This window comes from Hermetia illucens, chromosome 1 (assembly GCF_905115235.1).
Source record: "Hermetia illucens chromosome 1, iHerIll2.2.curated.20191125, whole genome shotgun sequence".
NCBI lineage: Eukaryota > Metazoa > Arthropoda > Insecta > Diptera > Stratiomyidae > Hermetia > Hermetia illucens.
The window spans coordinates 180,042,402-180,055,357 of record NC_051849.1 but is presented as its reverse complement, the minus strand read 5'-3'; the positions used below and the strand labels follow the sequence as shown (position 1 = coordinate 180,055,357).

At 45.0% G+C, this 12,956-nt stretch overlaps 1 protein-coding gene across 3 annotated transcripts in view; it reads left to right on the top strand.

Annotated features, from left to right (window-relative positions):
* The first annotated feature begins 7,622 nt into the window (after positions 1-7,622).
* LOC119647256 (protein spire) overlaps positions 7,623-12,956 on the top strand; it is a 362,124-nt gene continuing 356,790 nt past the window's right edge. For all 3 annotated transcript variants that reach the window (XM_038048136.1, XM_038048137.1, XM_038048135.1), the window contains exon 1: positions 7,623-9,920. In XM_038048136.1, coding sequence (XP_037904064.1) covers positions 9,287-9,920 — 634 coding nt within the window. In that variant the 5' untranslated portion in view covers positions 7,623-9,286. The remainder of the gene's footprint in view (positions 9,921-12,956) is intronic.

Genomic DNA, 12,956 nt, shown 5'->3' with positions numbered 1-12,956 from the left:
CTATGACGATGGAGTACGCGTACGGCTGTTGGCTGCCAACAGAGCCTATTTCAGCTTACAAAAACTGTTTCGCTCGAAACGTCTTACCACCAGTTCTTATGTATTCTTCGAAGAATTTTTGGCACCCCACATGAGAGTGGACAATTCCGTAGCCTTTATAACGATGAAGTCTATGAGCTGTGAATAAAATCCGGTTCAATAGGTTGCGGTGGACGGGTCAACTAATCTGTATGAGTAAGGATGATGCAGCCTGGGACGACTATAAGGGCAATATCTATGGATCTCTGGAGTTTTCTACTAACGCCCCATTATCTCCCTTAGCCCCCTTGATATGCGTTCCCAAGTTATATTGCCCTCACCACCCTTTAAAGGGGGAGTAGTGCTGGATAAATACTGAACACTCCGGCTGACTTCGATACCAGCATCTCACCCTCGCTTCCGAACATACTTCTTTTACTATTGACCAATTTCCTTTTTCTTCCCTCTGCTATCGGTATATCAAATAAAATGTCTGTCTTCCAACCTGGAATTGGACTACGGAAAATGAGTTTTGATAAGTAGATTCTTCATACTTCATAAATGTTTTATCTTCCTTTTTAAACAGGATGTGCTATCCTTGGCTTTAACCTTACAGAATGTAATGACGTCATTCAGCTTTGCAAATGTCATCCTTGAAAGTGCGCCTTATATTTGCTGTAGATGTAGTTTTTATATGATGAAGGTTTACCTGGGCCATTTTAATGTAGGCCAGTGCTCTGTTAACGCTTGGAGTTCTTTTCTAATTCACTAATGTCATTTTTCCATGACTGGCTGCGCCTTGAGGCTTAGAAAATCCAGATTAATTGTTCAGCTTTTCCTCCTCATTGGACATTCTTTATATTTGTCCCAAGGGTACTGGGGTTAAGATGTTCTCCCTATCATAGCCCCCCGTAGCAAGACAAACCTACTCACTGAGGCGACCAGATATCAATGAGTTTCAAATGCAGTCAGTTAACCGGATTTGCAAACTATCCAGTCCAAGCACAGTTCGTATAACATATTCTTCCTCAGCTATGAAGTGTCTTTCGCGTTTTGTGAGACAAAACCTTTTTTGACCTTCATTACCGTATCCGCTCTGCTCCAAAGAACTACCTATAAACATTACCTTGCTACTTCTTGTGAATCGAAGTTCAAGCAGCATACGAAGAATACGTCTTTCAAGCTCCAATATTCACTTAGATACTTAGGACGAAAGGAGGATTCATCATGCACAAAACAATGTAAATGCTGGCATTATCCTTCACGCCCGGTCTGCAACTGAGTCACGTGAACATGGCTGCGCATAAACAAAAGCTGGATATTTGTGGTCAGCCTTTGTTAGACGGAAATGTTCCTCGAAGGTTTGCCCTTGATTCAACCTTACACCGAGGTATATAAAGAACGGCTTCGGCTCTATAACACGATGCTCTGGGCAAACCTTACATTATATGAAGTTTAATACACTTTGCACGTCACTTTCCAAAGTAAAGCACCGATCCTTAAAGCACTCCGCCGTACCGTCCTGCCCGAGAATACCAGCAGTTGCTTCCTGTGCCGGATTGACCATTGACCAACAAAGGTTAAAACTAAGGCCGGCTTCGAAACCACTTGGTGACGGACTGGGCTACTTGGGAAGTGACTTCCTTCCTCTTTTATAAGTTGGCGGACTCCTCTTTTTCGGGTTAAACACCTAACTTAAAAAGTTGACTGGCGGTTTCGCCCAGGGCAGAGGCAACTCATTAGATGCTGCCTCACCTCTGCCTGGGAGCAGCCTGACCGAAAGTGACAACAGAGTGGGGGTACGAATTACATTCAAGTGAAATCCGTCATAACTTCAGACCTAAACCAGGCCGAAGTGAATTTTTTGTGGAAATAATCCATCGAAAGAGAAGGAAATTAAACAACGAGCAACTTTATTAACAATAATTGTCTAACAATAAACACCGTCTTAGAGTTTTCACGTTTCTATTCCGCCCATTCAACAATCAACAAAATACATAAAACAGGAAGGGAGCAATAGGACAAGAATATCAGACATGGATATGAGCATTTTGAGGTCTTTCTGCCCCGAGCCAACCCATTATATTGGAATTCAAGTTAGATATATACATAATCAGGATATAATGGGTTTATCACTTTCTGCTTAAGATTATTGTAATAGGTTTAATACTATATTTCTAACTCTATCATTCATACTAATAAACCATTGTCTGTTGATGTAGACTGTCCCCAATCGATTCGGTGCAAAATTTCGAAAATCTCAGATACATCCGATTCATCGGCTTCATTAATAGTTAACTGGCTCATGGAGGTTAGTGGTAAGCTATCATCTGTTTCTTCGTTGAAATGCGATGACATGAACTCATCCGGGCACCGGGATTGCCTGTCTTCAGGAAAGCCCAACATCGTACGATCGTCCGGATACCAGTGTCCTTCATCCTCGTTGGTATATTCCTTTCCATCGTCAAATTCCAGTTTCATATTCTTCTGGAAATTCTGGCAAAGACCATCTAAATCCAATAAGTTGCATTCAGTACTACTAGAACTTATGTCAGTTGAAAAATTTTTACATGAAGCGGTTTCTATCTCCAGATGGAGAATATCGTTATCGAAAATCACCGTCGCTTCTGTCAACTCCTCATTTTCAAGGAATTGAATTTGAGACTCGGATAAAATATCAGATACATCTAATTCTGGATCTTCGTCGTTCCATAGGTCAGGTATTGCAAATCTATCTAGTTCCAGAGGTTCATCTTCCGATGTTGAATCAATCGGTGATGGGTTTACTTCCAACTCACCATACAGGCACGGAGGAGCAAATCCTGGAGGCTCGGAGAATCGGGCTCGTAGTTTTAAACACCGGATCCACGCCAACGTTTCGGCGCCTAGGCTGCGAAGGAAGCATGCTTAACGGAACTTGCTGGTGTGCGCCAACCCGGTGCTCCCGAGCATCGAACATCGGGAAGTTCGACGAAGCTCTTGGAACAGGCATAGTCACGCTGGAGGGCGCTTCAGGAGGTGGCAGCGTTGTACCTGACATTATTGTAAATTCAGTGATGAGGAGCGTGTAAGGCTTCCATGCCCCGGAGGGGACCCAGTCTTCTATGCACTGGTAAAAGACAGAAATTACCGACCTACGGAGGGAGTGTCATAAGCTCCGCCGTTTAGCACAAAGTTTACACGTCAACGGGGAGGCATGCGCCATAAAGGAAGGGGACAAACGTATCGGGACAAACAATCTATGCAAGCAAAATATTCCAATATCAGATTACTATTAACACATGTCTCCCGGGCGACCAACATATTCAGCGGCTCGCAGATGATAAATTCTCGTTTATATTCTGGTTTATATAATTATATTGAGGGCAAATCCGCCTTATTGACCAGAGCTGGCCAGAGCTGAACATATTTTGAGAATGATGGGCTCCCCATTTGGTCCGGTGCAGCATTAAGTTGATGAGGACTTAGGACCCCCATCAAAATATATATATAGCTGTTACGCCCCACCGAGCTTCACACTGCCTGAGTTTGAAGACCTGTTAGGCGATCTCGTTCACGACGCAAGGGGACGGGGTCCAAAGGGTAAAGCCGGTGACTTTAATGCGTGGGCTATGGAGTGGGGCAGCAAAGAGACTAAGGCAAGAGGGCGGTGCTTATTAGAAGCATTCGTCCAGTTGGATATAGTTCTGGCCAACTTCTGGAACTGGTTCAATTGTAGATCAGAGTTTTGTCAGCCCTGCGTTAGCACGTGACATGTCCTGGCAAGTTAGCGAGGACTTCACGTACAGCGACCACCAGGCAATCACCTTTGAACTAAGGTCGGAGCCACAAGTTAGGAGACCCGCACCCTGAAAACCGAAATCCGAAAGAACACCGGGATGGTCTGCAAAAGCGATGGATGAGCAAATATTCATGTAGGTGTGGCTAGACTTGCCTAGCAAAGCAGGCACCTCCACGGATAGAGCTTTCCATGTCACACAGAGCATCTCTAAAGCATGTGATACGTCGTTGCCTAGGAGATGCTCATTCACCACTAGAAGACCCAATTATTAGTGGAATAGTGAACTTGCCAGCCTTCAATCTAATTACCACAGAACCAGACGAACGGCTCAGAGGGCAATAGGTAGGATCGATCAAGGGCAAAAGGAGCATGCCTATAGGGAAGCTCGCAAGAACCTCAAGCTCGCCATCCAGCGGAGTAAGAGTGAATGTTTTAAGGAGCTCTGTTTGGAAGCGGACATAAATCCGTGGGGTGGCGCCTATAAAATCGTGACAGGACGATTCAGAGGCCGATCATCTCTGCAGATCACGAGCCCTATGCTCTTGTTGAAAATAATCCAAGGGTCCCAGGAAGAGGGAGGTACCAACACTCTCCAGCGTCCCCTGAATGTGACGCCGATTCCACCAGTCACCAGGGACGAGCTGCTGGAGATCTGCAGTCGAATAGGCGACAGCAAAGCCCCGGATCTGGCCGGCATACCGAATAAGGTCCCTAAACATGCGTCAAATGTAGACCGGATGTGTTCGCTGAGCTGTTCGAAACGTGCATGTCCGAAGGTATCTTTCCTGCACCATAGAAACGGCAGAAGCTGATGCTGTTGCCTAAGGCTGGCAAACCTCCAGGGGAACGGTCCTACTATAGACCCATATGTCTTCTAGACACTATGGGGAAAATATTGGAGCGGGTTATTTATAATAGATTACTCCCAACCGCCGAGAGCCAAGGGGGCCTTTCAGATAGGCAGTATGGGTTCCGTAAAGCCAGATCAACCATTGATGTCATCAAAATGGTAACTGGCTTGGCCAAAAATGCAATTTACGGAGGGGGTGTACCAGCAAATATTGTGTAGTGGTGACCCTGGATGTGAGGAATCCATTCAACTCGGCCAATTGGAACCTTATACGAAAGTCTCTGGCGACAATTGGCGTTTCCACCTCCTCGCCGCTATTATCGATAATATAATAATAATCATTGGCGCAACAATCCATGTTGGATCAGGGCCTTGAAGTGTGTTAGAGCACTTCATTTAAGACCGTAACGGTACACTAGGAGGCAATGTGGTCAACATTGCGCTCGACCGAGATTATTACCCTGATTTGGCTCAAGTACTCATTCACAGCTGAGTCGACTGGTGTCCGACGTCAAATCACGATACAAATCCCACTGCCACCAGCGTGATTTGAACCGCAACCTTTCGTACGACTGCCTTGCGCTCTAACCACTCAGCTATCCGGACCTATCGATAGCTACTTGCAAAAGCGGACACTCTGGTATAACACCGATAATGGACCTAAGGAGTACGTTGTCTTCGCGGGTGTCCCACAGGGCTCTGTACTGGGTCCACTACTGTGAAACATCATGTATAATGATGTACTTAACCTTCTGGTTCCGAAGGAGGCCACGGTGGTGGGTTACGCCGATGAAATAGCACTGGTTGTGGTCGCAAAACATCTCGACGATGCTGACTTGTACTCAAGCGAAGCAATCAGTGTTGTTAAGGCTTGGTTAGAGATTGGTGGACTGGCACTCGCGGAGGAAAAGACGGAAGCGGCCCTCATCACTAAGCTCCGCAAGAGAAATATGCATTAGAATCGGGAATCGTATCATCACTTTCAAGCCGGCCGTCAAATGCTGGGGGTGATGATAGACGGAAAACTCAATTTTAAGCAGCACATTGAGCATACTTGTAAAAAAGCATCCACCACGAATACGGCTCTCACAAGGATGATGCCGAACGTAGGAAGACCAGGGCATACTTGCAGGCTGCTCATAGCCAGGGTGGTGAGTTCTAGGATGCTGTGTGCAGTTCCAATTTGGTGAAAAGCGCTGCAGATTTTAGGCAATACACATAAACTGAGTAGGTTTACAGAAGAACAGGCTTAAGGGTGTGTTCTGTCTTCAGGATCGTCTCGGATGATGCAGCGTTCGTCATCTTGGGAATTATGCCGATTGACAACCTGGCAACCGAAATGATGAACATTTGTAACCCCAGGTCCATCTCTCCCTTATCGCAGGTGAAAAAATCCGAAAGGGAGAGATCCACGGGGAGATCAATTATAATCTCATATAGGTTTCTCACCGGCCATAGAGGATACTGTCAATACTACAGGTTTAAATTGGACACTTCACCTAATTGTCCAAACTGCGATGGGGTCCGAGAGGACCCAGCGCACGTATTTTTCCAATGTCCTAGGTTCGTGGAAGAAAGGAGGAACCTAGGGGAAACTCTAAGTGAAGTGCAATCACCGGAAAATTTTTTCCGGGGGACTGGGATGTGATCAGTTCCATAATCGCAGTAATCCAAGATGAATTATGAAACGCAGAAGAAGCGTGTGGAAGGCGCGGTTACGAACTCCGCGGGTAGATGGAAGGAGATCTAGCTAAAGTAAGCTAACTCCGCCCCATGATGTAATACCTAAAGGTGGCTCCACGGGGTGGGGCGTGGGAGCCGGGGGTGGTTTTAGTGGGTACCCAGGCCAGAGTCTTTTGAAAATTTCCACCTGCTTAAAAAAAAGACAGACATCGACCCGTTTCTAATGAGGTTTTGTTTCACACAAAATCTCAATATCTAATATCAATTTCGTTACTGTGCTGATCATTCTGTCTGTTGTATTTAGAGCTTTGAGGGGCAAACAAATACGAGCAACTTTGGATATCATTCACCAGACAAAATCCCCTACAGTGGCCTGCACCTCAAATTCAGCCACGATCAACCCTAAGGTACGTCCTGCGGGACACGGATATTTCAGGAGGGAGGAGTTAACACATTCCAGCAGAACAATTATACCTTCATAGCTAAATTCCCCTACACGTGCCGTTCCCACAAAATTGTATTTTCCGTAAACTTGCATTCTTTCATATTGTAATTAAATATTTGATTTCCTTTCGTCGATTTTTAGTTCAATATATTAATAAACAAATTTACTTTTTTGTTAAAAAAAAATATAGTTGTACAAATAATTTTTTTACTTAGCGTACATTGAAATTATAAGTAAATTACAATTATTGATTTGCACATCTCCCAAAACACCGTCTTATTTCAAGCATTTCAGGCACTGACTGTACTTTCAACATGAAATAGTTGAAACCAACTACATTCAACTTGACAACGGTCGAACCACACCAATTTTGACTCCGGGCAATTGTTAGTTGATTTCAATGGAATTATGTGGAAAAACGTTGGCTCTGAGAGTAAAGAAATTCTGCATATTTTGATTGATAGAAGTTATCATATTTAATTCAGTAATTTAATCAAAAAATAATTTCAAATCTCTGCCCCACATTGTTTTGCGTATTAAGCATGCGATTGTTGCACTCCCGCTTCAGGGGAAATCCCAGAAGCGTTGCTACGGCTGAATTGCGCTGAATGCAATCGAGTGACCTCAGCAGCCGCTTCGCACTGCGCCCGAACGTGATCATAACAAATCTTCGTGCCGCCGAACTAGCGGCGAATTCTTATCAGCTGCCGCGCCAGGGTCGGCTTGACGCAAGCGAGGGCACAACTGCTCGGGCGCTCCGTCGCTTCCGCAACGCGGGAACCGGAGCTCGGGCACGTCCGTCGACTTGGAGCCAGCTGGAGTGGAGGCCGACGGTCGGCTGCTGCCTCGAATCGCTTCAAGCGCTCAGTTTCTGTGGAACTGTGAAAAGATTCGCGTCGTGGTGAGGAGTTGCCGTTTTGTGTGTGCATTGGGCATCGAATTGAACGCTGGCGCCTGCAAGGAGGATCCGAAATCGATTTCTGTTGTCATCGCCGTCCCGACCCGATTCGCGAGCGGAGTGCAAAGTGGAGGAAAATGTCTTTGGGTGGCTCGCCGAGTGCCACTTCCTGGATCATCTGTGATTTCCGCGCGAGTGCGAGTTCCCGTGACAGTGAATCAGGGCCGAGGTCCCTGGCAAGCGTTTTACCTGGCCGAGTTGTTGGCGGAGCGGCAGCGGAAAAGTAACAGTTCCTGACGTTGCCACTTGCCAAGATTTGTTTTTTGTTTGTAAACGGAATCGTGACCTGCACCAGGCCTGGCTGCGTAGTTGTCTGCACGTGAGCGAGTTGTCCTGTGCGTGGATATTGGCACCGGGCCTCCACCCTCACACCCTCCACCAAGGTCACGGTGCAGCGATTGCGATAGTGAAGTGTTTCGGAAGTCGCGCGAGTCCGGGCTAGTATCGATTTGTACTGGGTGAGACGCATCAAGTGGCGAGTGTCCTGTGGATTTGCGAGTCGCACTGTGCGTGGTGCGAACACTAATCGAGTTTCCGGGGAGGTGCCTCAGCTGACCGGACCTCGGCCAGGCCCATCGCGGGAGGCCGCGAGAATTCGACCTCAGAACTGACTGTCAGTTCGTTTTCATCTGTTCTTCGCGTATTTTTTCGCCGCCCGTTATTTCATTTTTTCCGATTTAGTTCTTTCCTTTCTTTATATTTTTACCGAAAATTGCCGCCTTCAGAACGGAGTGTTTAGTGGATGACGTGCTCAGTATTCTGAAACTTTCCCTGAACCAGCTCTCAAATACCCTCAGAAAGGCAGACAAGTCATTTGGCCAACTACCCCCAAAATTCTAATTAGTCTCCGGTCGTGGTCCTTAAACACAGCCTCCAGAGGAGTCTGTTGTGTCGAAGTTCTGCAAAGAATTCAAGGAGTATGCGCTGAGTCATACTCAAACGGAAATTCCGGGGATTCAAGAAAAGTCAACGATCAACCACTGGAACTGTCAGGTCCACCCTATCTATCGAGATCACCTGCTAGCATCTATTACCCTCTGGACCCATCGCTACAAACCCCAGTGTAAATAAGCCTCCAACGGCCAGCGAACACGCTGTCACCCCTTCTGCCGGGCACTAACCCCAGCTGCCATTGGATGACAACGAGCCCGTCTGCGTTTGTGCTATGTTCAGAATCCGCCGTGACAAAATTTTTGAAATTGAAGTGAAAATTCTCCGTGTGGGATCAGTAATCGTAAGTGACTTCCGAATTGTGAACCCTTGAGCCGGTGCGCATTGAGTCCTGCGTGTTCACGTCCGTATTTAGACCGCAAGGCTCCAGTGAAGTTCGTCCTTGGTAGTGTAGTGCTGACACCGGCGAAACCAGGCTAAGATTTACGTAAACCAAACAGACACGCGCTTAGTGGTCTTAAGATATATTTGCCATTCAGAGCAGTAGTAATAGTTCGTAAGGTTCAAAAATAATTTATTGAATTCCTAATCAACGGGAATAAGAAAATTCTCGCGTTTGGTAGTCTAACGTACACGGAACATCTTAAAAAAATCGACAAAATGGCTGAGGAAACAGTTCCACAAGTGAGTGAAGACGGGCAACAAGCCGCCAGTCCCATCAAAGCAACCCTGTCATACGCGTCTGTCCTGAAATCTCCGGCCCAAGAGGCAGAACCAACAGACGACGGGGTTGTTTGCACAGCCCCCAAAAACAAGGTCGTGCCTCACATCCAGAAAGATTCGTCCCCTACATCCGGCCTTGTGAACGAAAAAACTCCGAAAATCTTGACTAATGGGGTTAGCAACCAAAAGACCGTCAAAAACAAACTTAAAGCTGCGAATTGCGAAACGAAATCTCCCGCACGGCAAACCAGCATCACTGAACGTGGTGATCACTGCCCGCCAAAGGACTGCGGTGGAGATGGGCCCGTGGAGGAGGCCTTACAACTGAGGGAGTTTTTGTGCGCATGCAAGAATAGCGATGGTTGCGTCACTTTGAAGGATATCTTGAAGTCATTCAATGCCCCCATTTCGGAGGAACAAGCGTGGGCGCTGATTTATCAGACGATCAAGGTTTATAGGGACGCGTATCGTAGGGACGATTTTCGTTTGAAGGATTTATGTGTACCCGAAGATGTGGAGAACTTGTGCGTTCACAATGATGGGAGCGTGCATATTTCAAATGGAGGAAGTGGTAAGTTTTTTTGAACTATTTTATTCTTATAAATTTATACATTGCGTGAATAGTGAAAGGGAACCTTTCCCGTGATTATGTAACATATTTCGTGGATCTTCCTTGAACCTGCAACTCAGTTGGTTATAAAAATCTTCTCATAAGGATATTTAAGGATTTCAGGGAAATAATAAATCTTTTTCTTTTGAAGGATTGAGGAGTCCTAAGTCCGCATCCATTTAATGTCGGACCAGACCAAATGGAAAGCAACTTGCTCCCACTCTTTATTGTCCACGGACTCCTCTTTTTGAGTTAACACCCAAAGTTCAAAAATGAAATCTCCCCCCTTTCATCTTTGAACTTTCGGTGTTAACCCAAAAAGAGGAGTCCGTGGACCATAAAGAGTGGGAGCAAGTTGCTCTCTATTTGGTCTGGTCTGGACATAGGGCTCCTCGATCCCTAAAAATAAATTGTCTATATTCTGGCCAAGTTTTGGTCCGAACTATGGGCGGATTTACGCTGAATATAATTCGTATCCTTGTTGTATTTTACGAATTATAAAAGGGAGCGTACAACACCTGTGAGCCGCTTCGATTACACTGCTCTCAGGGCAGAGGTGAGGCAGCGTCTAAGGAGTTGCCTCTCCCCTGGTAAGAAACCGTAGCCGTCTTCGTTCCTCTTTTCAATCAAATAAAGCTTGAGTGGTTTGGTCTTAGTCTTTAAAATGATTTTTTTGGCTAGAAATTGCTTTATTCAACTAATACCTTATTTCGAGAATCAGTTCTTCACTTCTTCTTTGTCCCGTTCACAAGGGGGGTCGGCACGTCGTGATCGATTTCGCCATTTGGCTCTATCAAATGCCTGATCAGGATATAATCGCGACGCTTTTAAATCCCCATCCAGCGTATAAAGCCACCGTTGTTTCGCCCGGCCGTTTGGTCGCTTACTATCGACTTTAATGTTCAGAGTGGCCACACCATTGAAAGGGAAATGCTGATGACGGAAAATCAATTGTTCTCTTCATCATTGGAAAAACCACAATTGATCCCCGAAACATAGTATATGTGGAAACCAGCACTTTGTAGCCAAAATAAAGAAACGGTTCCTTGATGAATTAAGTTCTGCCCTACTTCAAGCGATGGCTACAAAATGATTTATTAAACAAATTTCGTTTTTCATGAATCAGTTGTTCCCCTCTTCAGGAGGACAGCATTAAAGAAGGAAACAATTCATTTCCGAAATACGGAATTTGTTTGATAAATCACTATGTTGTCGAAAAAAGGAAGAACTTCCTTTACGCCGGCAATTGTTTTTAGGTCACTAAGACTTCTTAATTTATCTTAATTTATGTTCCGAATTGGTAATGGGATTTATCAGTTCGAATTTCTGTTAGATTAGTGTCTTATGAAAGTTTTTTACAGGTTCCTTTTGGCATCCATGTGACAGATGTAACTTGAATACTTTGGGTAACGTGCAAAACCTGATTTATGTGGTGATAATATTAATAATAGTGTCATGGGAAGTTACATAGCGTCCTAAAAGGATAATTGTGTATCTTTAGTGATTATAGTATACCTATTCTAGGTGTTGTAGCCTGGCATCTGGAACTAAGCATTCGCCCAGGTGTCGTAACCTACTTTGCACAAGTGCTGAACATTTTCGCAGAATGTGTGCGGATGTTTCATCACCCTCCTTGCAAAATTTGCAGACAATCTCCGTAGATACCTTCAACATCTCTTGGGGGAGGGTTAAACAGCCTCTGGCTTCGTGTTCCCTCGTGAGCACCGTGTAATTTTCCGTTCCAGGTATGTTCGTTCGGTGCAGTTCGCTCAATCGTTTTTCTTCTTTTATTAGTGTCATGGCCATGAACCTTTCCCGATATCAGAAAAGAGTTCTAGTCCGTATGGCAGGCTTTCTTGCTCCTTTATCTGTTGCTTTATTGCAAATCTTATTGTGCGAGCTAAGCATATTCAATTTATTAAGACATTCTCATATCAGTTTAGAGTTCACCTGACTGGGACTAAGTGCCTAGTTGTCCGTCAGAATCGCAATATAACGTAGATCCTTCCATTCGTTCAGTGTGGACACGCTCAATGAATCGAAATGTTGAACTGGTAACCAGCTCATGGACCTATTATAGAGGGAACTTTAGAAGCGCCCAATTGATAACACTACACGAAGGTTCTGCTTCCAGAGAAACTTTGCTGCGGTCTTCAAAGTCAGGGCGGGGTAAAACACGGGGAATATGCTGTAAGATGTATTTCCGACTGACTGATCAAAAGGGTTGTCTAGCGCGACGTTCTCAAACCGTGATCCCAAGTCTCCATTAAGATATGGGAATTAAAAAGTGGGAGCAAGATCTGGAGAGTATGCTGGATGCTTCATTCGAAATGTACTAAGGCGCTGACTCAAGAATAGGAGTACAGCGATTATGGTATGCGGTGGTGCATAGTGAGGTCTACTTTCTGATCTGGATCATCTGTGGTCAAATGGGCTGCAATAAAACTTTGAAAATTTCAAAGTAGTATATCAAAATCTATCCATTCCTTGAGTAACTACAGGGAATCCTTTACTAAGTAGGATCCTGTTTTTGCAGTCTTTATTTTCTTTGGTAACGAAATCGACTCCACGAGTTTGTCAATTCCCTCGATGGTAACTTTGAATCGGTTGAAGTTGATCAGTTCTAGGCTGTTTACTGTGTCAAGCTAACATTGTTTTGGGAAGCATTTGGGTCGTTTTCTATTGACATCGATGTCCGCGTACTATCAAAGACGCTTTACCCACAATTTCCGGATGTTGGATGATGGGGCAACATTTGTGAGGTGCTTTTTATTGGCTTTGGTGGCAGTCATAGATTTTGGATCTAAGGCGGTTAATCAGACTTGATCTTTAGAAATTTCGTTTTCTTTAGAGGTTCCTTAGGAATTAACCACTGAAGCCCTTGACAATTTAATGCGGCTGCTACACTTCGACTTCTCCCGATTGTATTGTGGTAGAACAGTTTAACTCAGTAATTCCTACTCTGGTAGTGTTATAGTCTTTGACAAATCTGGATTG